Below are 24,423 nucleotides of genomic sequence, written 5' to 3' on the forward strand. Positions count from 1 at the left end.
CTAAAATAAACCAAGTTCCAAAACTTTATTGACCTATAATAACCTGATTAGAATGCTGAGTGATGACCAGTATTGTACATATAAAGTTGTACAGATAATTTTTACATGGAACATACACATAGAAAACTTTACATTGCAGTACCATATACATTTGCTTTTCTACATCTGTGAGCAGGAATGTGTCAGATCGGTACGCCTTCTCCCAGAAGCACAGCTAAAAGCAGTCGTTTACTCTATACATCCAGCCTTCCACCAATCCCAGGAAAAGTTTGATATATTTCTAATTTATTCAATTTTGTACACAGGATGAAAACTAACTTCAAACATGGAAACAGACTTGTACCCAGAAGCAGCAGCTTGCATCAAGGTGCTTATTTCTCTTCCAGTTTCTGAGCCCAGTCATCAACCATCAGTTAAAAAAGACTAAAAACATATAAAATGGAATAATTTAATCCTTCAGTTTCTGCTCAGTTGCTCAGTTGCAAGTATCATAGGACTGTCTGCAGGAGAACTGGTACAATCAAATAAATTATCACAAACAAAAAATTAAAATCTCCAGTGCAATCAATAAAGAGATCAAGTGCAGCAAATCCAGAGAGAAAACAAACACAAAATAAATGAAATCTAGTGTTTTCAGATTATATTACAAAGCGCCTGATCTGTCAAACTAGTTTCATCCAAAAGGCTATTGTTACTAATGTCAGCCATTAGCGGTGCACAGAAAAATAATTATCATTGAGTACCATGTTACATTTCATTCATATTACTGAATATTTTGTCATCTGCATGTCGTCAAAAACTTTCATTCTTACAGTAAAGATAGCTTTTAAGGATACAGTAATGTCAAAAAGCATAATTTTTGCCCCCCCATCAGTGAATCAGATATGTTAACAGAATAATCTTGTTCCTCTGCGATAGTATCAAGTGTTGAACGTTCCTGTACAAGGCATTGCTGTTCTTCTACAGATGAAGGACAGAGAGACGCTTCCTGTCACATGATCAATCAGGTCCACAGTGGAAAGCCCTAGGTTGTTCTCTTGTCGTCAGCAGGTCGTTCAGGGGTCGCTAAGTCTGCATTACGGGGTCATCAGGAAAACAGAGGGCATCTCCAGACATCCAAATGTCCCCCCCCCCCCCCGCGCAGCTCTGGGTCACCCCAGCTCGGTGCACCGTTCCTAGGCACGCTCTCCAGCCTCCTCCCCTACCTCCAGCTGCCCACCGGTCTGGGGGCTGGGCCCAGGCTGAGGCTGGGGGTCAGGGCTTGGCTCGGGGTCCGGCTCGGGCAGCCGGGCGATCTGGAATACAACGCCGATGCGCAGGTAGAACTTCCTGAGCACGGCCCGGAGCTCTGGGATCAGGTCAAACTGCATGATCTCACACAGCAGGGGGTAGTACCTGGACGCGTGGGCCTTGAACTGGGGAGGCAGAGAGGTGAGCGGTTACAGTGGGAGTCAGATGGCTGAGCGGTGAGGGAGTAATCAGTAATCAGCTAGTAATCAGAAGGTTGCTGGATCGATTCCCCGCCGTGCCAAAATGACGTTGTGTCCTTGGGCAAGGCACTTCACCCTACTTACCTCGGGGGTTATGTCTCTGTACTTACTGTACAGGAACGCTCTGGATAAGAGCGTCTGCTAAATGACTACATGTAATGTAAATGTAATGTATTGTAAATGTAATGTTACAGTCTGGAACCACGAGGAGCCTGAGTGGACACCTGAACAGTGATGTTATTTGAGTCAAGAGTGTAACTTTACTGTGCATCGCCTGCGGGGGCGATTCCTTACCCTGTCGTCGCTGATCTTCATCACCTTGGTGAGGAAGAGGAGCAGCAGGTTGGTCCAGGCCTCTCGGTGGCTCTCTGACGTCAGCGTCAGGAAGTACGCCACTGCCTCGCTGCACACGCTGGGTCATGTGACGGGAGAGAGAGAGAGACACAGAGGAAAAGAGAGAGAGTCCGTGTGTGTGAGAAATGGCTGTGTCCTTGTCACTCTCCACATAAATAAACGATAACAGTGTCAATATATTCACTTATTAGCACCTGAAAACCAGTGATGGCCAGGCTTAATGAGCTGACTTGCGCTGTCATGTCCGCTGCAGTACTAACTCCCGTGACCTCTGCTACTGCCATGTGACCTACGGCCCTGACCCTGAACCCTTTCTTACCACCATCTGCCCGCCCTCCCTCCCTCCCTCCCTCCCTCTCCTCCTTTCTTCCATCGCGCCCATGCACTCCTCTCTCCATGACCTAATCCCCTCTCCAATCTGCTTACCACTAAGTACACCACTCTAATCAAGCCTGCAAGTCAGTTGCACTCTTCTCCTACTAAACACGGACAGATTGTGTGTGTTTGAAAACTCCTTGTGTGTTTGTGTCTGTGTGTTGCAGTAGAAAGCTGAGGGTGTCTATTACGACAGCCGTATGTTTAGAAGGGCAGGGAGGCCAATGTTTTTGGATGATCAGTGTCGATACATCGTTTAAATTGTCTGAATAACGTCTGCTATCCAGGTTCACTGCGGCAGTCAAACTTGTAGGTGCCAGTCTGCCAAAAGCTAGAAAAGACGTTCAAGGCTTTCCTCTCCAGGTCGTCTGTAAGGAATGCACCGTTCTAAAAACAGAGGTACTGCTAGGTTGTTAGTCCCTTTTGTTTGTGGATGAGGCAGATGCCTCTGTTAGAACACGGCTACAGTGCTTGACTCTCTCCACTCTGTCGTCTCTCCTTTCAGTCCTGTCTTCCATGAACAGCCAACTTCCAAACACATCAGGGGAAGTCCCCCGACGACTGTTCAATCAGACGCCAACCCCAACGATCAATACGGCGGCGACGCCACGCCGCATCCATCTCACTCGCACAGACGGGTGTCAGAGATGAGCGGGCCCCTTCTCCCCTCCGTCCCCCTCTCCCTGTCAGGGGCAATAGCTCCCGGTTGACCTTCCCTGGGGGGGGGGGGGGTTTGACGTGCATGCGGGAGTGTGACTCCCCTATTCCCTGGGCTGCTGGGTAGGTGGCGGGGGGGGGGGGGGATCGATGACTCCCCTTCTCCCCCGGCAGCTCTTCATAATTAGCGGGTGTTTAACCTGCCGTGGCCCCCCCCCCCCTCGTGGAAATAATCAACGTTGTTTACCAAAGCAGTCACATGGTTTCTATAAATACCCCAAGGTTTCAAGGAGTGGAGAATGTTTTTTCAGATAGTCTTCGTGTTTGCATAAGGCTGCAAGAAAGCAGCAATTAATTATTGCTTATTTCTAAACTGGCGGAGCATCCTCATATTCTGTGTAGGAGGCGATGCGGCCCTTATGAATGTCACTAACCAGGTGGAGAGAGGAATGGCTTTAGGCTGTAAGCACACGGTGATGAGGGATGCTTTGAAACGCTGTAAGCCTCATTAGTGACAGAAGGAGCAGACTGACACCAGGAAACACTATCTGAAAAGAATCATTAAGGTAGTCCACACTGCTTTCTTTGTTGCAATGTTGTTATCATGTGAAAATTTACTTCAAACCTAGGCATGGATTATCTCTATAAAGTAGGAGAAAAGGGCTTGTTAGCAGCTATTAGGCACCATGTGATAATAAGAGATATGGACGCTGCAATGTTGTAGCTACAGTCTGAAACACTGGTATAGCTGTATGTGATGATATACGACTAGCACCTTCTATACATGCCCACGCAATACACACTCCTTCTGAAGTCGTTTGTACGGTCGAAAACAATCTTCCCCGTACCGTGACTTTATGGTACAGTGTGTTGCTATGAATTGAAACGTGAGTGATGAAGTGCCGTTGACAGGTGAGGTTTCTTACTGCAGCAGGCGTCTCTGCACCTCGTCAGCAGAAGCCTGTCTGCCCGGGTCACTGTACATGCGGAACAGGAGGCGCAGAGCGCACGCCAGGCTGCTCGTCTCCTGCTTCAGAAGGTTGGGCTTGGACTTCCCTTTGAAACCTACAGACACACACACACACACACACACCACACACACGGGAATAGTGAGCAACAGGAAACACGTGCACACACACGCACACACACACACACACCACAGTTCTGTTCCAGCCCAGCCCCTCTCCCCAGCTTAGCTCCTCCCCCCAGCCCAGCCCCTCCCCCCAGCCCAGCTCCTCCCCCCAGCCCAGCCCAGCCCAGCCCAGCCCAGCCCCTCCCCCCAGCCCAGTTCCTCCCCCCAGCCCAGCTCCTCCCCCCAGCCCAGCTCCTCCCCCCAGCCCAGCTCCTCCCCCCAGCCCAGCTCCTCCCCCCAGCCCTGTACCTCTCCTTGGCCACCCACCTGCCTTCCACAGCATGGTCCTCTGCTCGTTGTTGGAGTTGAAGGCCTTGGCGAAGCGGTGAGCCTCCAGCAGACAGTCCAGCAGCTTGAACAGCTGCTCTGAGGTCAGGTAGCGGTACATGCCCTGGTCCTGGGCCTCAGCAGGCTGCTCCGCCGGCTCCACCGCGTCTCTCTGGAGGACACAAGACGCTGGTGACAAGGAGCCCGTCGCAACACCCACCCAGACACAGGCAACACCAGGTGTGTGACGCCTGCCAAGTCCACGATCACAAAGCAGAACACCCGGTGTTTCTATTGGGGGAGTTGAGGAAGGAAGTGATGCGGGTGTGGAGAGGTGTTCTGAAGAGGCCCAGCGGCAGGGAGAGGAACACGGGTACCTGAGCAGCGGCCAGGTTCTCTGCGTCCTCCTTCCGGCTGGCGGCGGGGAAAAAGACGATGTCGTCTATGGTCTGGATCAGCTCCAGCTGCACCACACACTTGATGAGCAACGCTGAGAACAGCTGCTGTTCCTGGACCTCTGTGGAACACACACACACACGACCAACATCAGATTGAAAACCATCTGTGGTAGCGCTACAATAAACCATAGGAGTAAGAGTAAGAGAAATAGACAGAGAGAGAGAGAGAGAGAGAGAAAGAGAGAGAGAGAGAGAGAGAGAGAGAGAGAGAGAGAGAGAGAGAGAGAGAGAGAGACTGACTTGTCGGGGTCCTGTTTCTGTGGCCGTCCTCAAACCCGCCCGAGGACCCGTTGTACTGACTTTGCCGCCGGTTGTCCACGGCAACCCTCTCGGCGCTGTTGATAGAATGCTGGTCCTCTGAGCGTGTCTGGATGTCAACTGACTTCTGGGAAACGGAGTCCTGAGGAGGAGAAGCGTGACAGGTTCCTCTGTGTGCATGAGACAGCTGGACTGCTGGGACACTCAGTGACAGGGGCTCTCTCAGAGACATACCTGTTTGTCTGATATGTTCTGTGATGTCACAAGGTCTCCTTCTGTTCCTGCAGGCCTCCATGTCAGCAGCCTGGAAGAGGAAGACAAATCAGACAAGCTAATACACACACACACAGTCCACCAGACGCAGGCTAATACACACACACACAGTCCACCAGACGCAGGCTAATACACACACACACAGTCCACCAGACGCACGCTAAAGGCCCTTGCACACTGAGTCCGACATTTGTGTGCAAAATGTTCGCACGTAAAAAAATACATACAACCTCACGTTATGTCAATCGCGCTTACACACTGCCTCTGAAACTTTCGTCCGTCAAAAAAAAGTTGTGGTGTTTTTCTCATCCATAGCCAGCATTTGGATAGTTTTTTGTCAATTCAGAGCCACGGAATTTTGAGGCTGACGATTACAAAAAAACACATACAAAAATGTCACACTCACAGTGCAAGGGCCTTACACACACACACACACACACACACTCACACACACACTGTCCACCAGACGCAGGCTAACACACACACACACTGTCCACCAGATGGACCAACAGTCCAGCAGGGCCCACAGCAGCTTACGCGTGGGGGATGGTGGTCTGGAAGATGTCCAGCATGCAGTGGCAGGTCTTGTCCCAGGTCTCCAGACTGAACTTCTCCCCGTTGAGGATGACCACGTTCTCCAGACAGTTGGTGCCGGAGCGGGCCAACTGTTCGTTGTCTACGGGTGGACAAAGAAGGGGGTGGATGAGAGGATGAAGAAGTAGGGATGAAGAAGAGGAGGATGAAGAAGAGGAGGATGGGAAGCAAAGGTGGGGAAGACAGGTATGTGGAAGAGACCAGCGAGGAAAGAGAGGAAGGGTTGTTTCTAGACACTATGCAAGTCACGGTGTGTGTGTGGTGTGTGTGTGGTGTGTGATATTGCCCCTCCTCACCTTGCTGGACACACCAGTAGAGCTGTGCCAGGATGTCGTCCAGTAAGACGTCGTTGAGAGACTCAAAGTACTGTGTGAAGACGTCACTGATGGCGTAGAGGGCGTGATTGCAGGTGGTGGTCATCCACTCTGCTTTCTACAGGACCACAGCAACACAGGCAACGTTACAACACCCTCAATGAACATCAGAGTACAATTACAAGTACATTAACGTTGGAAGGAATTAAGTCATTAATTGCATGGCGGGGAGGGTGAGAGGGTAGAGGGGAGGAGGAGAGGGGAGGAGGGGAGAGGTAGAGGGAAGGAGGAGAGGGGAGGAGGAGAGGGGAGGAGGGGAGAGGTAGAGGGAAGGAGGAGAGGGAAGGAGGAGAGGGGAGGAGGAGAGGGGAGGAGGAGAGGGGAGGAGGGGGAGAGGGGAGGAGGAGAGGGAAGGAGGAGAGGGGAGGAGGGGGAGAGGGGAGGAGGAGAGGGGAGGAGGGGGAGAGGGGAGGAGGAGAGGGGAGGAGGAGAGGGGAGGAGGAGAGGGAAGGAGGAGAGGGGAGGAGGGGGAGAGGGGAGGAGGAGAGGGGAGGAGGAGAGGGGAGGAGGAGAGGGGAGGGACTGGCCTCAGTTTGTTGCTCAGGCAGCTTCATGTTGTCAAAGATCCTGAAGACGATCCGGAACAGATCCTGCCACCAGTGCTTCTCAAAGGTGTGTCCGTAGGTCTTCATCACCTCAAACATCACCGTCAGTCCCCTGGGAAGAGAGCACACACAGACACAGGTTTTTACTGTCTTATAACTCTTAAGTCAGGTTGGATCCAATCCAAGGTATTAAAGTTTTAATCTGTTTTCTTCAAACAATAAGAAGGACTCCTGGATGTGGTCTGACCTCGTCCTGACGTCCAGCTTGCACCTGTTGATGATGCAGGAGAGCTCAAACAGGATGGGGAACCAGCCTCTCACCCACACACGGTCCTCCGGCGCTACGTTCATGTCATCGCTCGTGTAGTCTTTGAAGGCCTGCCAGGAAGTCAACAGTAACATTCACTACTGACTGTCGGGAGGGATTAACCCACACACACACGCAGGAAGCATACCTGCCCACGCAAACACACGCTCAGTGAAGCGTGTGCGCTCTAAGCTGCTGTAGGTTTCTCTAACAACCTGGCCCAGCTGCCTGGGACCAAAAGGCCCCGACGCAAGCACTTAACGCACACCGCCACAAACACACAGGTCCCTCCCCCTCCCCCTCCCGTCCCCACCCCTCGCCGTACTGACCTGCGGCCTGTCCGACACGTATTTGGCGCAGTGGCGGATGAGGCGGATGGCCTCCATGCTGGTGTCGGGGAAAGAGGCGTTGCAGGCGAATTCCGACAGACACTTGACGGCGTCCTGGAACGAGTCGATGGTGGCCGGGAAGTGTTTCTCAAATACATTCGCTGGGAGGAAGACGGGAGCAGGGAAGAGCAGAGAAGAGCAGGGAAGAGCAGAGAAGAGCAGGGAAGAGCAGGGGGGGCATGGAAGAGCAGGGGGGGCAGGGAAGAGCAGGGAAGAGCAGAGAAGAGCAGGGGGGGCAGGGGGGGGGGCAGGGAAGAGCAGGGAAGAGCAGGGGGGGCAGTGAAGAGAAGGGGGGGCAGGACAAGGAGAAATAAAGGTAAGTCTCTGGAAGTAAACATATTCCCTTGTCTTGTAAGGGCACCACTTGGTCTACTGCAGCCTTGATTAATGATCCATTTTGAATTTGTATGCGTCAGACCATTTTTCTGTCATATGGTCGGTGTCCCCATTTTAGTCAGGTTTTTGAGTTCTGTTTACGATACAGCTCTGGTGCGTTAGGCGCCTAGTCTTCCTTGTGAATACCTTTGTTAACCATTGCTCTGGAGGTATGTTTTGTATTTGATGTTTCATTATCATTGTATTGATTATCCTACTATTTAGATCATAAACTATTATTGTGCATTTTAAGTTACTTGTTCTCCTTGAAACATATCTATCACGCTATGGCGGTGAAAACCTTGATCTAGTTGGGTCGATGCAGCTATACTGATTATATCCATAGACTTTTGAAGTGGGTTTTAACTTCAGGCCTCCGAGTCACTTACAGTGGATCTCCACGCTCTGAAGGAAATAACAGAGCCTCTGATTGGTCGGTTTACATACAAGGTCGATGGTTAAATCCATATTATAGTAGAGACTGATTAGTGAGTATGCATACTTTAAGGTCAGTGCTCTGATCAAGCACCGACCTTAACGTGTGCATACTCACTAATCAGTTGTCAACATACAAATTCAAATTGGATCATTAATCAAGGCTGCAGTAGACCAAGTGGGCCCTTGCAAGACAAGGGAATATGTTAACACACTGGTCTGCTGCTAGCACAAACTCTGTAAACCCTGTAAATGTACATGTTACAGTATTACAATTATTACTATAATGTAATACATAAAATAAGAAACAAAATCATATCAAACATGACATTAATAGCTGTTTAGAACGATAATTACAAGAACACAACTTTTAATGATAATTTCAGAGTCTTCCTCTGTCCACCTTCCTCTTCAACTGTTGAGACCACCTCTCCAGAGGTGGGTCATTAAGGTGTGATTGTCATTTTAGCATTCATGCAAATCAACAACTGTGCCAGACGAGTGTCTGGGTGACCAGTGACAAAGGGGCTGCCAAAACAGCCCTACAGTGTGTGGGTGTGTCTGTGTGTGTGGTGTGTGTGTGTGCGTGTGTGTGGTGTGTGTGTGTCCGACTCACTGACGATGTGTCCGGTGGTGTGGAAGGCCAGCTCCACGATGCTCTCGTCCTGGTCGGAGGCTGCCAGATGGAACACTGAGAAGATGTTCTTCCAGCCGGAGCGGATGTTGGCCGCCTGGGAGTTGACCATCTGGGCGATACACCTCACCACCATGTCCCTGATGGTGGGAGACCTGCGGGAGGACCAGAGATCTTCAGCCGTTCGCTCTTATTTCAATGCAGTGCTCTGACGAGGCTGCTTTTCACTGCGACTGGCATGGTGAAGAGCTGACCTTTTTTTTTTTTGCTGCATGTGACAAATGGAAAACGCAACACAAACACACACAGGCTGACTGAACCCAACGAAGGCTCAGCACCACCGGCTGCTCTGGGTCGACGCGGCTGCTTGCTGCCTCCCCCCTGTACACAACACTTACATGATTAAAACCACAGGGTGGAATTCGACCTGGGAGACCGTAATTTACATGAACACATGGTGTTCAGGGAGTCAGATGGCTGAGCGGTGAGGGAGTCGGGCTAGTAATCAGAAGGTTGCCGGATTGATTCCCCGCCGTTGGGCATGTCCTTGGGCAAGGCACTTCACCCTACTTGCCTCTGGGGGGGATGTACTTGTACTTACTGTAAGTCGCTCTGGATAAGAGCGTCTGCTAAATGACTCAGTGGAAATGTATGTTCACTTTTCCTCTGATTCCCTGTGTTCTACAAGGTCACCCTGCCGTGTTCCACCTCAGACGGGGGAAGACGGAGATGTAATGTGTGGGGAACTCTGTCAGCACTCACGGAACAACTCCACTCCGTGCTCCGTCAGAGGACCCAGAGCTACATTCATACAGAAACAACCAGAGTGCCTATTACGTAAAGTCACTGGTTCAACATGAAGCAATCTAAACTGATTGAAATGGGTTATTCTGCACCTCGCCGACGACACTATCTGTGCTGCTGGTTCACTCTGCCTCAAAGAAATTGCTGGCTAGCTGGCCGATTGAGTGACTGGATGCTTAGCTGGTTGGCTGACTGTCTATCTGTCTGAATGACTAGATGCCTTTCTGGCTGGCTGACTGAGAGACTAGATGCCAAGCTGTCTGGATGACTTTCTGGATGGTAGTCTGGCTGTCTTTCTGACTGCCTGGATGGTAGTCTGGCTGTCTGTCTGACTGCCTGGATGGTAGTCTGGCTGTCTGTCTGACTGCCTGGATGGTAGTCTGGCTGTCTGTCTGACTGCCTGGTTAGGGAGATGTGTGACGGCATGGTGACTCAGGGAATCTTCTGGGTGCAGTGAAGGGTGAGACAGCTCTGGAAAATTCTGCACAGAGTGGCACAATGCTGGCCTTGAGACTGACTGCTGGAACGCAGACAAGCCCCGAGTCTACTGTGGCTGTGTGTGCACACACACATCCCTCGGTATGTGTATACACACACACATGTGTAGATACACACATACACATTTTACCTGTTCTTTTTCATGATGTGTTCAAAAGGCCTCAGAAAATCCTTCTGGAATCTGAAGTTGGCGAGCTCTCCCTTCTCCAGGAACTTCATGGACAGCTGTCGGAGAGAGTCCACGGCAAAGATAGCCACGTCCTCGTTAGGATTACAGCCCACCTGGACACACACACACACACACACACATACAGGTTTAGCTCTTCTCTCAAAACATATACCCTTTCCACAGTACATCTCTGTAGACTCTGTAAACCATTTCTCATTTTCAAATCAAATCCATGCAACAATGTGTCCAATTGCTATGTATGAGTAGTAAACTCCTTTCCCAGGGACCCTGTGCCCACCTTGTTGAAGTGGTCCCCAATGACCTCCCAGATCCTGGACCACTGCAGGCGGATGCGGCCCATGTTGTAGTAGGAGATCTCCACGATCTTCTGCAGGCTGAACATGCGCGGGTGGGTGGGGGAGGCCAGCTCGTCCATGGAGACAGCACACAGCCAGCGCACAAAGTCCACTGGGGGACGGGGGGGACAGAAGGGAGTCACTGATAGGTCAGAGAAGGCAGAGTCTGGAGATGCACTACTGTAAGACTTCAAGATCATTTGCATATACAGCGGTATATACTGTACAACAACTCTTCTCCAAATTCTCCAAACTGGGACACTCACCGATAGCATTGCCATCCAGTCTTGTGGAACCTGTGAATATCCTGCATTAAAAACAGAAGAAAAGGTGAGTCAGCCCAGCTTCCTTTGAGGGCAGTGAGTTATCCACAATCCAGGAAGTGCTAGGTATGTATACCTGTCCACAGCCACGACAACACTCTGGGAGCTGGTTTCCCCTATGGACTCCTGGATGCTGGCTATCTGTTTACGATCCACTGTACCTCCTACTGCGGACACAGAGGTCAAGAGTCAGGGGTCATGGGTTCAAATCCCCAGATAAACTCCCCCAAAAAACGACCCTTAATAACAGCACAGAACACCCCCACAACAACAGCAGGCATCAAGCAAACAACCAGACAAGCAGACTCCCTGCAAGTGAATTACAGATATAAAATATGAACAAAGTATCCCATATTTAAACACATTTCTATCGAGCCAGCGCTACAGAGATGTGGTTGGGCGGGGGTACCGACCCAGGCCCAGGTACTCGTCGTTGTTCTGCTCCTTGGTGCTGGTCATGAAGCCCTCCTTCCCCCTCACAGTGCCTGAGATGTAGCGGGCCTTCACCCCCGTCCCAATCAGCTGGGCCAGCTCCAGCTGACTGATGCACTTCATGATCTGCTCACACACACACACACACACACACACACACACACACACAGGGACAGACTGCTGCTCAGCTGACATGCCAGAGAGCACATGGACAGCCTACACAGAGCAGAGAGGGAACAGGCGAGGGATGGAGGGGGGGGGGTGCAGAGCGGGAGGGAGATGGATTGAGAGCGGAAAGAAGAGATAGAGGAGGTGATAGCGAGGGAGGAAGTTTAGAGAGGAAGTGAGATAGAGACAGAGATAGGGAGACTGTGACAGAGTAAGAGCGATTGAGATACTTAAGATACAGACAGAGAGAGAGAGAGTCAAAGGGAGGGAGACAAGAGCGAGTAGTGAAGCGTCAGAAAGAGCGAGCGGGTCCACGGAGAGGCGTGGCCTGTGCGGCTGACCTCGTGCCAGGAGGTGCCAAGGTAGTTGCCGTCGGTGTGGGCCACGGTGATCAGAGTCTTGATGGTGTCGATGTTCTTCTGCTTCATCTCTGTGATGCCCGAGCTGGCAGTGAGCAGGGTGAACCTAGCCAGAGCCTGGACGTACGCATCTCTCTCAAGCTGCCACGAGAGAGAGGGAGAGAAAGGGAGAGAGAGAGGGAGAGGACAGAGAGAGGGAGGGAGAGAGTGTGAGAGAAGAGACAGAGAGAGAGAGAGAGAGAGAGAGAGAGAGAGAGAGAGAGAGAGAGAGAAGACAGAGAGAGGACAGAGAGAGAGAGTGTGAGAGAAGAGAGAGAGGAGAAAAGAGGGTGCGAGAATCAGAGAGAGAAACCGAGAGAATCATAATGATTTGCATTCATGTTTGCATTTCATTTCATCACAACACACACACACACCCTACTACTGTGTAAAACCCTTTAGTACTAGTGATGTCTGTGGTCCTACAGGGTGCAGAGGGCGTGCAGGGCTACCTGGATGGTGAAGATGCAGGCGATCCTGATTGCGAACCGGATGCCCTCCAGACAGAGGAAGGCCACCTCGGGGTCGTCACAGTCCTGCAGGCCCACGCTGAAGGCTGCCAGGAAGGGCGTCCACGCCAGCTGTGACGAGCACACAACACAGGCTGCAGGTCTGGGACAGGCTTCACACACGCTGGAGGATTACAACTAGCCCTCTACATAGGTCTGAAAACGCTGTGTGTGTTTACTGCGTGTGTGTTACCTTGAACATGGGCCTGACGTGCTCCAGGTGTGTGGCGGAGGTGAAGGGGGCCTGGACGTGGCTCACTGCCTCCATCAGGGCCTTGGCTGTCTTGGCCATCTGCTCCATCTCCACGTTGTACAGCAGCCTGCGCTGCTTCTCACTGGCCACACCTGACGACACCAGCACAACTTTCACAAAACCTTCACACAATCACACTTAACGACACAGCCACAACCTTCACACAACCTTCCCACAACCTTCACACAACCACACCTGACGACACCAGCAGAAACCTTCACACAACCTTCACACAACCACACCTGACGACACCAGCACAAACCTTCACACAACCTTCACACAACCACACTTGACGACACCAGCACAACCTTCACAGAACCACACCTGACGGCACCAGCAAAACTTTCCAACAAGCACACCTAACCCTGGGACAACGCCAGCACAACTTTCACACAACCACACCTAACCCTGGGACAAGAGATCCTCTATCTCTAATTTCTTCTCCAAGCATGTCTGAGACGTTATACAGCACGTGACATGATATGTCTTCTGAGTACAACTTTTCTTATTCAACAAAGATCCCAAACTTTCATACTTAGCGATCCGCTAAGCAATCTAATCCAAATCCAAATCTTTTAAAGTCTTTGAGTCTGATAGAAATTCAATAGCCTGCACAGACACCAGATGAAGACTGCTGGATTACATCTGGAGCTGGTAACTTGCCACAGATCTATTGCTTCTACAAATTGCCCTTTAATACTGTCGACTGTGTGCAGAATTATCATTTGACACGCTCAATTTCAAACTATAATGACATTCTTATCGTATCTGATGGAGAGGTGGGGGGGGGGGCGGTGGGGGGAGGGGTGATGGGGGGAGGGGTGATGGGGGATAGACTCACTCTGCTTGTTGGATTTGAGGGTGAGTTCTTTTGTCTCCTTCATGGCGATCTTCTTGCCGGCGATCTCGTCATAGATGGCCGACAGGTACTCCTCCGGCAGGTCTTTGCTGTCGTTGATCCCTCTGTTCATCTTGATGTACTGCTCTTTAGTCATCTTGTTCTTCACCTTTGGAAACGGAGGAAGGACAGAGGCCTGGGTCAGTCACAAACTGAATGACTGACACGGCTTAGGTTTAGTCCTTAGTTTCAGAGGTGATTTGGGCGTTTTTGTTTCCTCTGCCCCAGACTGCGGGGGTACTGTACCTGCGGACTGTGAAGGTCTGTTGTCAGCATGATGATCGAGTAGGCAAGGACGTAGGCAGTGTCTGCACTCGCAAACAGGGTTTGCCTGAGGGACAAGCGAGAGAGAGAGAAAGAGGAGGGGAGAGAGGGTGGGAGGGGGGTTAGAGCCAGAAAAGTCCGTAAACACAAATGAATAGACTCAGATCCAGATGTTGTTCACATTACAGCAAACACTTATTCCACTTGTCCTGATGTCTGCCTTCAGGATCCATCATTTGCATCGAGAACAGATGCGTCTCAGCCGTCCCACACTCACCCCTGGTTGCACTCCAGGTATCTGGCAGCAAACTTCTCCATGAGCCTGTCGATCTTCTGGGCCTCTCCGGGCAGACGGAAGCCCTCCAGGAAGATCCGCAGCGCCGACACAAAGTCCTTCCCCTGGAAGTCCATCTGGTCCACGTAGGCATACATCACTTCCTTGTTGAACCTGTCGTTGTCCCCTAAGAACTCCCCTACCTGAGTCTGGGAGAGGGAGTGAGGACAACAGAAGATGACAAGGGGAGAAAGATGGAGAAAGAAAAGGAGAGAGAAATGAAAGAATATGAATGGAAAAAGCAAGCCCTGGTTGGATTTTAGTCCTCTCATCCACTCCAAGTGCTACTCGATGACAGACAATTAGCCCACATTGTCTTGTTGCGCCTCGCTCGTTTCAGAGAGGCTGTGATGGGGAAACCGTTTATGACTGTGGTCTACAGAAAAGCGGAGTGCTGATGTGTTAAATACACGCTGATCCCCCTGCTCGGTGCAGTCAGAGGGCTGAAACAGCTGTTGAAGGGCCCTTGTTGCACTGCACACGTTAGTGAACGCTCATTAACACACTTTATCACTGCATACAGAGGTGCCCTCAGGGCTGGCCAATCAGCCGAGAGCACTCCAGTCGTTAGGATAAACATTTGTGCCGTGTAAAGGAGTGCAAATTGCCTGGGAGTGGGAGGAATGGAGAGATGGGCGGGATGAAGGGATTAGAGGAAGGAAGGGATGAATGGAGGGAAAGAGGGAGGCAGGGTTGTAATGGCTCAGTCCTGGGCTGTGTCTATGGGATGTGTCTGAGCCCTTCAGCTGTGAGCAGGGCACAGGCAGGAGCTGCAGACTCTAATGACTTAGTGTGGGTGTTTACTTATTTACAGCCCTGCTCATCCTCATCCAGAGGAGAGAGAGAGAGAGGTAGTGTATGTGAAACGGTATGAGTATGTGTGACGATGTGTGTGAGTGTGTGTGTGCAGTTGAGTAAACCAGAGCTGCTCTTTACCGAGTCAAGCCTCTCCTCCTGATGCAGGAACTGAGCAAGGTCCTCCGGGGTGGTTCCCAGCATGCCTTGCTCTTGTAGATACTGGATGCCCCTCTTTGGTTTCTTGTTGAACCTGCGGGTTAACCACAGTTAAGGGGTTAAGAGCTACGGCGCAAACCAATTCGATGAATGGTCGCAAGACATTATTCGTGGACAAACCACCTCAACTAGAAGTGGAGAGTGAGCATTTATGAGCAGGTTGTGTGTGTGTGTGTGTGTTTACTCACAGGTCGATGCCCTGCTCGATGATCTCCTTCTGCTGCTTGAGGACCTCGAACTGCTCTGGGTTGTCCGTGCCAGACATCTGCGTGCTGTAGCTGCCGATGCCGGACGACGAGGTGGAGTCCAGAGAGTTGATGCTGCCGTAGCGGTTGATGCTCTCCGGAGCCTTAGTCTCCATCGTCTCCTGCTCCGAGGGCTTCTCCTGACCTGCAGGGGCAGAGAAGGAGGAAGAGATGGAGGAAGAGGTGGAGGAAGAGGTGGAGGAGGAAGAGGTGGAGGAAGAGATGGACGAAAAGGAAGCGGAGGAAGAGGTGAAGGAAGAAGTGGAGGAAGAGCGAATATCGGGAGGAAAATGAGAGAAACTTATGGTATTTCCCCAGAGAAAGAGCCTGAACTTTTCCATTGAAACAACTTTTTTCCATTTCCGAAATGTTCCGAAGGATGAATTTCGAAATTCATCTTTGGTAGTAACTCAGGCGTGAAAGATCTTAATCTAGTCTGTGGCGAGATGGAGCTGTAATAGTGGAAGAGGAACCTACTGTACTCCACTGACAGAGACAGGATGACCTCAAGGCTTTTGTATAGGTGTTACATTGCTTGTTGTCTGCTACAGTGAGCCCGTCGACACATGCACTCACATGCACACGCGCACACACACGGTGTTAAGAGGTTGAAAAGGCATTAAAAAGGTCAGTCATGTATTAAAGCTGCTGGTAGGATATGAGTAGAAGAAGCCACGCAGGGGTGAGAGTGCAGGGAGTAGTTGGCAGGGTCGAGGCAGGGTGAGAGAGCTGTGGTTTTCACCGGCCTGGAAGGGGTCGGCCAGGGCAGGCCAGGGCAGCCTGGACTCTAACAGACATTGTGCTCTAGCCGGGGGATCTGATTACCCCCCCATCGGAAACTCTGTGAAACATTCAGGGCAGCATCATGGTAATGTGAGCTGGCAAGACGCTTCCATGCCCCGTGTCTGCCCAGGAGAGAGGGGGGATGGAGGAGGAGGAGCAGGGGGAAGGAGAACTCATGGTGTCACAAAGTACTAATCTTTATGAGAGGAAATTACAGAACATTATCTCTCATGATCTATTCTCACTTTAACAAATACAAAAACTAAAATTACTGCAGGGATTACAACTGTAAAAAAAAAAAAAAAAAAAAAACTAACATCAAAGCCACAGTCTGTTTTTGTAGATCTGACGAGTCTGGAGTGTATGGTTGCTTAAGGTTGCTAATGCTAATAGAAGACAGGCAGCTAGGGATTCTAATTCACACAGGACTATTCACAGCCATATTAAGCCACCGTCTCTGAACTAAGCCCCCGAAATGACTGCTATAGTTTCCAAACGAACCGGTCTACCAAACACCACAGAACTTTCTACCATTACCTGCTCTCCCTTTGAAGTCAGCCCAGAAAGAAAGAACAAAAGGTTTGATAAGCCAGTGTTAAAAGCGAGAGACAGAGAGCCCTACTCTACTCTAATGATGTGAGGCATCATTTCAATCCATTTACATTTTGTAAAATTACATACACAAAGAGAAGAACACCATTAGACCTTTCACTGTTGAATGAACAAATTATGAGATGAGAAAAAATGTATAACAAATCTTGCTGTAATGCTTTGGCAGGGGGAAGTGCTGGTTCTGGTAGCTGTCTGGGACTTTAGCATCTAGCCTTCTGGAGTCTGGAGAGACAGAAGTTAGCCTCGGGCTAGCCCCAGGATAGTTCCAGCGCATACATCTCAAACCCTCAGAAAATCCCAGTTCCCCATGTTGAATATGCCCCTTTCCCATCAGCTCACTGCAGTCAGCAGGCATCATGGCGGGTCACACTGACTGGAGCTTTGGCGGTAACTGCCTTGTGCTACATCAACGACCAGCATCAGATCTGTGCTGTTTTAGTCAACTCCAGTCGAATTAGCCTGTCTGCGTTAGCCTCCGGGCTGCTGACTGATAGCCTGTTCTCTCAGGGTCTGTGCTAAAGAAAGCTGATGAATGCCAGCTCTGTGTCCCAGGACGTTGGCCTCTCTGATTGAATGCTAACCTTCGATCTCCCAAACCTGTGCTGTCGTTGCTAAAGGATGCTATCCTCCAATCTAAACCCAGTTAACTCCATTGATGAAGTGCAGCCACAGGCTGATATCCCTGGGAGGGATCGGCTACTCTTTGAACACAATTTTCCCATTCAGATCATTCTCATCTTTCTACCGCCAAAGTCAGTGCACAGTAAAGTTACACTATATGATTCATTTAATTCGCGCTTATTACACGTTTAACAACACCACGGGAGCCAAACATTTATTTGAGCGACCAAAGAAGACGTTTCGATTAGCGCCGCAGTAAGCACACATTCTAAAGAGAGGTAACCTGCCTAACAGCAACTATTCCCAAGTGAAATTAAGCACAAGTATATGCAGCAACGTACTGCCCTCCAGGTCACCGTGCATGTCACTTGAACGCGAGCGGCTTCCACTGACCAGAGAAAAGATTCAGCCAGCTATTGTAAACATAGTTACATAGGCCTAGTTAAAAACATTGTGAAATGTGGAGAAAGAAGAAATTCTTACAGAAATACGAAAACCTACAGTGCCACAGTATTGTTTTCTCATGAGTACAAATAAAGCCAGAGTGATCAAATTAATACACAAATTACTTTAGTAGTAAGAGGCCGAAACTAACTTCAAAGGTGCTCGAGCTACTGGAACACAGAATAGGGCTACAGAAAAATAAAAATAATAATAATAATTAATAATAATAATATAAAAAAAAAAAAAAAAACATGGACATTTCTTGGGGAGCGCATCGGTTTTTATATAACCAGCCAAGAGATGATCTTGAATCAAGGGATTTTTTGGGTATAGGTAGATATCACAATTATTTTGTTTGTGTCAGGCTACGGCCGACGGTTGTACTCCCTTCCACTAGTGGTGCCATCAGCTTTTGCCACCCGGAAGAACGTGTATTATTGTTGTGACGTCACGGTAAAAGGTCAATAAATTGAAAGCGCGCCACCCAGTCTTTCCTTTCGACGTGCATCCTTGAGCACCAGCAGCTTTCGTTTCCGCCAGCTAAAGACAAAGAAAGATGTCCGACGAAGGAAAACTTTTCGTCGGTGGCCTGAGCTTCGACACAACCGAAGACTCTTTGGCGGCGGCTTTCTCCAAGTATGGAAACATAGATAAAGTTGATGTGATCAGAGACAAAGAAACAGGAAGGTCTCGTGGATTCGGCTTCGTCAAGTACGACAACGCCGATGACGCAAAGGAGGCATTGGAAGACATGAACGGAAAAACCGTGGATGGCAGGACGATCCGCGTGGACGAGGCCGGAAAAGGTGGCGGCCGTTCAGGAGGTGGAGGCGGCGGTGGCTACAGAGGAGGATCCCGCGGCGGTGGCGGATATGGCGGTGGCGGAGGATATGGCGGTGGCGGAGGATATGGCGGTGGTGGAGATCGGGGATACGGCGGCAGGAGCTATGATGGAGGCGATCGGGGCTATGGCGGCGGCGGTGGAGACCGAGGCTATGGCGGCGGCGGTGGAGGCTACAGGAGTGGTGGCGGTGGCGGGTATTCCTCCGGCGGTGGATACAGGGACAATAATTAGGGGCCATGTGGCTATGAAGACCGGTCGGGGGGCCTCCTACAGGGACAGCTATGCTAGCTATGCTAGCTGTGCTAGCTATGTTTCACACGAGTAAAAATCCCCTGATTTCAAGATCATCCCTTGGCTGGTTATATAAAAACCGATGCGCTCCCCAAGAAATGTCCATGTTATTGACCAGATTTTTTTTTTCTGTAGCCCTATTCTGTGTTCCAGTAGCTCGAGCACCTTTGAAGTTAGTTTCGGCCATTCCTTTACAAACCATGTTTAAAAGTTAAAAACAGGAAATAGATCTAGTTCGATGAGACATTATGCTCATTCAGCCTTTCGTTTTGGTTACATGATAAAAGTAATGTCTTGTTGGTCCCGTCATGCTAACTTCGGTGGAAAGTAACTCATTCATGCTCACAGGCGCTGTTTCGACGTTCCTTCGTCCTGTTATCACCTAGCACTGACATTTTCCCCTGGCCTGTTCCCTTACCCGGGGGCATCCATTGGGACCTGTTTACCATTTCAGTTCCTCTTTTTAATTTTTCATGACCAAATCCGTGACCTACCTCCTGCCACGTTTTAAACCAGAGCAAAAGATTCCACTTAAAGCTGGCGGGCAGGAATGTACTTTTTGGATTTTATAGATGTATTATACATTCCTTGAGTGTTGCTAGGCAGCAAAGCCTCCTCAGACTCTAATACAAAGTTATTGACGTAACTGGGGGGTCCTGTGTGCCATTTCCCCACTGTGAATTTCTTTCAGAATGGTGACCCCCCCCCACATGCCTGAAGAGGTTGGCTGTTAAATGGAATAGTAATATTCACCATGCTACAGCTAGCCCACGGTATCGCTTGTTCCTTTTGGTTCTCACTTTGTGTTTTTTTTGCTCTGCTCAACTTCTTGCATTTTAAATGTGCTGTTATGATGGACTGAACTGTAGAAAAGAGAACGTCAAATGTTACCACTCTCACTATTCCACATGGGAACGATTTTGTACTTTCTGTTCTTTGTATCATCAACATTGAAGATGTATTTTTTGTCAATTCTGGCTTCATGGTGCCTGTTAAAGCGATTTTGTTAAATAAAAAATAAACCAAATAAAACGACTGATTATTTCCGTGAAATTAAGCCAGGTCTAGAACTTCTGATCACAGGTGACGTTATAACCAGAACCGGTTATGTTGCTAATAGCAACTTGGCTATCGCCCTCAACTGTGCACAGGGTGCGGCTTCTTTGTTTTAGTTTATCGATGTATAACATCTCCATTTTCCATTTTCAACAAAACATTCTTGAACCGTATGAAACTTAAAACATATTTGTTCAACCTTTTGAAACCGTTTCATAATGTATCTTCAATCTTTGTAATCCTTTCTTTTCCCCACCAAGATTTTGAAACAATTAAAACTATTTGTATATTCAGCCCACAAGTTTGGCATTGCTGCTGTAGGTTAGGATTATATATGCTCACAAGTACTGTGCAGGACTATAATGTTGGGCCACCAACAGAATGGTAATGGATCCGCCTACAAACTAGTGTTGAGTCAGTCTCTCACCAAGGCTGGTCTGGGAGTTAGGGTTGACGTACTGGTCCTTACTCCATTCCACCATACACTTCAGGATCGACACCAGACACTCCAAACCTTTCTTTCTGAGGGTTAACTCCTGCAGGGCACAGGCACAAGTCTGTAAGGAATTTAAGAAGCCAAAACAATATGCAAGTTCATTTAGCCAGCCACCCAGTCTCACCTGAAGGGGAGTAGTGCCCAGCTCGTGGCCTGCCCGGCCCTGGGCTATCTTCGAGAGGTCATTAACTAGCCTCTCAAAGATATTAGCAGCATTTAAGTCACAATCATAGTTCACATAAATATCCACCACACTCTGAGCATCTGAGGAATAAAGGAGAGATTAAAAAATGTAAGAAAAAGCACACAGACCAATCCGCATTAATTTCAGGTTATAACGAGACACGCTCTACACACCTGCACATATTCTAGTCAGGGTCTGTATGACCATCCATTTGTGGTCGTAGGAGCTTGTGGATGTTTCTAGAATGTACAGAAAAATCTCCTTGAAGAACACCTGCAGAGGAAAGCAGAACGAGACCGGTCAACGGTCAATAAATCTTCATAAATACAGCTACCCAGTTTGTCTGAGTCTTGAACACCCGCTAACACATACTCTCAACTGACCAGTCGTTTCAGACAGCTCCAGACATTAGTCTCCACTAAAAACAAATGTGATTTTATTTACAGGTGCAAAGAGAGGAGATCAAGTCATCAACTTCAGTCTGGAGAAATGTTATAGGCTGAGTTCACAGTGGAAGTGGACTATAAATCAGTACCACCGGCAGCAAACAGGTAATATGGAAACTCATTCGCACTGAGGCAGAACTACTATTACAGCCACTCTGTCATAAACGACATCTCCCATAAATTACCCTTGTCAGCTGCCAACCGTATTGAGAGATTGTGTCAATACCAAAACATACGAGGGCTTTACGACATTGGGGAGGGAAAGGGAATAGGCCTGGAATATGGGCATGACACAGACGTTCAGGAACTAAACACTGTTGGATGGAGAGTGATTCTGAGTTTCAATAATAAAGGACTAAGGTAAAATACTGGGGTTTGCGACCCGAAAATAACCGCGTAACTACCTCAATCTGCATCTTGAGATGGGTTTTGAAGTGGGAGAGCAGGGTGAGGAAGATGGAGAGGGAGAGCTCGAAGACCTCAGGCACGGAGGAGACCCCATTCTTGGACAGCGCCACACACAGGTACTGCTTGATGGCGTTGATGAACATCTCGTTGGTCTTGAAGATGGGCCCGGCGTTTTGCAGGATAGACAGGAGAAGCTGCAGGGACAGCACCTTGGAGCGCAGCTCGTGGGACCTGGGAGGGGAGAAGCGGGGGAGGGGGAGGGGAGAGGGAGGGGGGGGGTCACGTTTATAATGAGCTTTAAAATCCAGTCTAGCACAATTTCAGGAGGAAAGAAGTCAAGGTTTAAGATATAAAGCAGGGTTAGTCCTACTGGATGGTCAATAAGAATGTAGGCATGAGAGCACGTAGAAAGAGAAGACAATATTTAGAAAATATAGAGATACACTGGTAGATAATGAGAGACTGGTAGATAATGAGAGACTGGTAGATAATGAGAGACTGGTAGATAATGGGAGACTGGTAGATAATGGGAGACTGGTAGATAATGGGAGACTGGTAGATAATGAGAGACTGGTAGATAATGGGAGACTGGTAGATCATGGGAGACTGGTAGATAATGGGAGACTGGTAGATAATGAGAGACTGGTAGATAATGGGAGACTGGTAGATAATGAGAGACTGGTAGATCATGAGAGACTGGTAGATAATGGGAGACTGGTAGATAATGAGAGACTGGTAGATAATGGGAGACTGGTAGATAATGAGAGACTGGTAGATAATGGGAGACTGGTAGATAATGAGAGACTGGTAGATAATGAGAGACTGGTAGATAATGGGAGACTGGTAGAAAATGGGAGACTGGTAGATAATGGGAGACTGGTAGATAATGAGAGACTGGTAGATAATGGGAGACTGGTAGATAATGAGAGACTGGTAGATAATGAGAGACTGGTAGATAATGAGAGACTGGTAGATAATGGGTATGTGTCTGTGTGGAGATGAACATGGAGTTGCATTGTAAAAAGCTGTGCTGATGTATGATACCATCTAACTGGACTAATAAGATATTGAAGCCACTTCCTTATTGACCCCAAGATGGAAGATGATAATCCGATTGTAACCACAACAACACAATCAATATTCACCCCAGCAACAACATCCTTGAGCTTAATGCATTTGTCTGAATGTTTGACGTTTTGTTTTCCCCTTTCCCCCCGAAAACACCTTTGCTGAGACATGCTCCAATTTGAAATCTTCTCTGACTCCTGCAGAGTCAGATGAGGATTGATGTGACGCACAGAACTACACCCCTGCATCTCTGACTCACAGAAATATAGTCCCTCCTGGCATGGGGGTACACACTTTATGATTTGAGGTGCAGCAAGATCGGGAAGCAGGGAGTCAGGTGTCTGAACGGTGAGGAAATCTGGCTGGTAATCTGAAGGTCGCCAGTTCGATTCCCGGCCGGGCCAAATGAGGTTGTGTCCTTTGGCAAGGCACTTCACCCTACTTACCTCGGGGGGAATGTCCCTGTACTTACTGTAAGTCGCTCTGGTTAAAAGCGCACAAACAAAACGTACACCTCGGTACAGACCATTACAGCTTCTACCTCAGTTACACTGAAGATTACATTGTTACATTTTGAAAGTAAAAAACATACCTATTTCAGATGTGCACTGCATTTATCCCTATCAGGGAGATGATAGACACACTTCCAGTTCAATCTTTTTTTTTTTTATTCAACACATATTATCGCAAATTAAATAAAGCAAAAATATTTTATTCCTTTATGTGAACACATCCCTAAGCCTTTTTACTCAAGTGTGTGTTTGGGGCTATACAGCAAGCATTTAACCAGATAACACAGCTCTGTGTGTGGCTGTGTGTGTGGCTGTGTGTGGATGTGTGTGTGTGGCTGTGTGTGTGTGTGGCTGTGTGTGGCTGTGTGTGTTTGCAGCAGCTATCAGCCACAGCAGTCTTGGTGTTAATCTCAGAGAGTGAAAAGGCCTCTGTCTGACAGTGACATAGCACATCACTGATCACTGCTACTGTGACAAAGCCTTCCTCCCTGTCGCCCCTGACAACACACAGACAGGCACACAAACATACACACAGACAAACTGGGAACATAGGATTTGTAGGGTAATAGTATGATGTCAACCTAAAGACAATCAGAACTGAGTTACATTCAGAAACCAGATTTATAAAATATGAAGGAAAAAAAAAAACACAGATCAGATCTCTCTCTGCACGGCATTGAGTTGGAAAAAACATGGAAACCCCAAATACAATCTCCTTCCTATTGGGTCAAGGCAAAATTAGATTACATCTGGCCTTTCTGGCACTGCTGTGAAGCAGAGGAAACAGGCAAAGGAAAGACTGCCTTATCTCAAAAACACCACTGACTCTTGTAAAGAACATCATGTCAACTCTTCCACAGCAGCCGGGTCTCTTACTTGGGGTCTGGTGGTCCATCAGACAGGGGCTTCATGGAGAGCTTGCAGAGGGATCGGAACACCAGGAAGGCATCCTTCTGGAGGATGTGGGAGAACTTAGCTCCTGGGGCTGGGCCTGTGTTTGCCCCTGACTCCTGAGGTAAACACACAAGAGAAGAAGAGACTTTTAATAAGGCAGGGAATATCATGTGAATTGGATG

At 48.9% G+C, this 24,423-nt stretch overlaps 1 protein-coding gene and 1 pseudogene across 12 annotated transcripts in view; one reads left to right on the forward strand and one right to left on the reverse strand.

Moving 5' to 3' along the window:
- Positions 1-10: 10 nt before the first annotated feature.
- Positions 11-24,423, reverse strand: part of arfgef1 (ADP-ribosylation factor guanine nucleotide-exchange factor 1 (brefeldin A-inhibited)) — a 45,656-nt gene continuing 21,243 nt past the window's right edge. For 6 of the 11 annotated variants that reach the window (XM_084703628.1, XM_084703634.1, XM_084703627.1 and 3 more), the window contains 32 exons: positions 24,224-24,357; positions 21,764-21,998; positions 21,087-21,186; positions 20,854-20,993; positions 20,661-20,769; positions 15,526-15,727; positions 15,260-15,371; positions 14,267-14,472; positions 13,972-14,056; positions 13,669-13,834; positions 12,768-12,919; positions 12,518-12,646; positions 12,009-12,167; positions 11,481-11,625; positions 11,144-11,234; positions 11,011-11,051; positions 10,687-10,856; positions 10,350-10,501; positions 9,680-9,718; positions 8,900-9,072; positions 7,414-7,574; positions 7,025-7,155; positions 6,760-6,889; positions 6,155-6,290; positions 5,802-5,940; positions 5,226-5,295; positions 4,974-5,133; positions 4,653-4,792; positions 4,276-4,447; positions 3,803-3,941; positions 1,785-1,902; positions 11-1,415 (listed from right to left, as the gene is read on the reverse strand). In XM_084703628.1, coding sequence (XP_084559754.1) covers positions 1,176-1,415; positions 1,785-1,902; positions 3,803-3,941; positions 4,276-4,447; positions 4,653-4,792; positions 4,974-5,133; positions 5,226-5,295; positions 5,802-5,940; positions 6,155-6,290; positions 6,760-6,889; positions 7,025-7,155; positions 7,414-7,574; positions 8,900-9,072; positions 9,680-9,718; positions 10,350-10,501; positions 10,687-10,856; positions 11,011-11,051; positions 11,144-11,234; positions 11,481-11,625; positions 12,009-12,167; positions 12,518-12,646; positions 12,768-12,919; positions 13,669-13,834; positions 13,972-14,056; positions 14,267-14,472; positions 15,260-15,371; positions 15,526-15,727; positions 20,661-20,769; positions 20,854-20,993; positions 21,087-21,186; positions 21,764-21,998; positions 24,224-24,357 — 4,476 coding nt within the window. In that variant the 3' untranslated portion in view covers positions 11-1,175. The remainder of the gene's footprint in view (positions 1,416-1,784; positions 1,903-3,802; positions 3,942-4,275; positions 4,448-4,652; positions 4,793-4,973; positions 5,134-5,225; positions 5,296-5,801; positions 5,941-6,154; positions 6,291-6,759; positions 6,890-7,024; positions 7,156-7,413; positions 7,575-8,899; positions 9,073-9,679; positions 9,719-10,349; positions 10,502-10,686; positions 10,857-11,010; positions 11,052-11,143; positions 11,235-11,480; positions 11,626-12,008; positions 12,168-12,517; positions 12,647-12,767; positions 12,920-13,668; positions 13,835-13,971; positions 14,057-14,266; positions 14,473-15,259; positions 15,372-15,525; positions 15,728-20,660; positions 20,770-20,853; positions 20,994-21,086; positions 21,187-21,763; positions 21,999-24,223; positions 24,358-24,423) is intronic. The other 5 variants (XM_084703638.1, XM_084703632.1, XM_084703635.1 and 2 more) reach the window with 3 other exon arrangements.
- On the forward strand, positions 18,522-20,209 carry LOC146274777 (cold-inducible RNA-binding protein B pseudogene; annotated as a pseudogene). The gene has a single exon (XR_014766364.1). The product of XR_014766364.1 is annotated as a cold-inducible RNA-binding protein B pseudogene (transcript).

Source organism: Hypomesus nipponensis, chromosome 8, assembly GCF_054491055.1.
Source record: "Hypomesus nipponensis isolate SF chromosome 8, ASM5449105v1, whole genome shotgun sequence".
NCBI lineage: Eukaryota > Metazoa > Chordata > Actinopteri > Osmeriformes > Osmeridae > Hypomesus > Hypomesus nipponensis.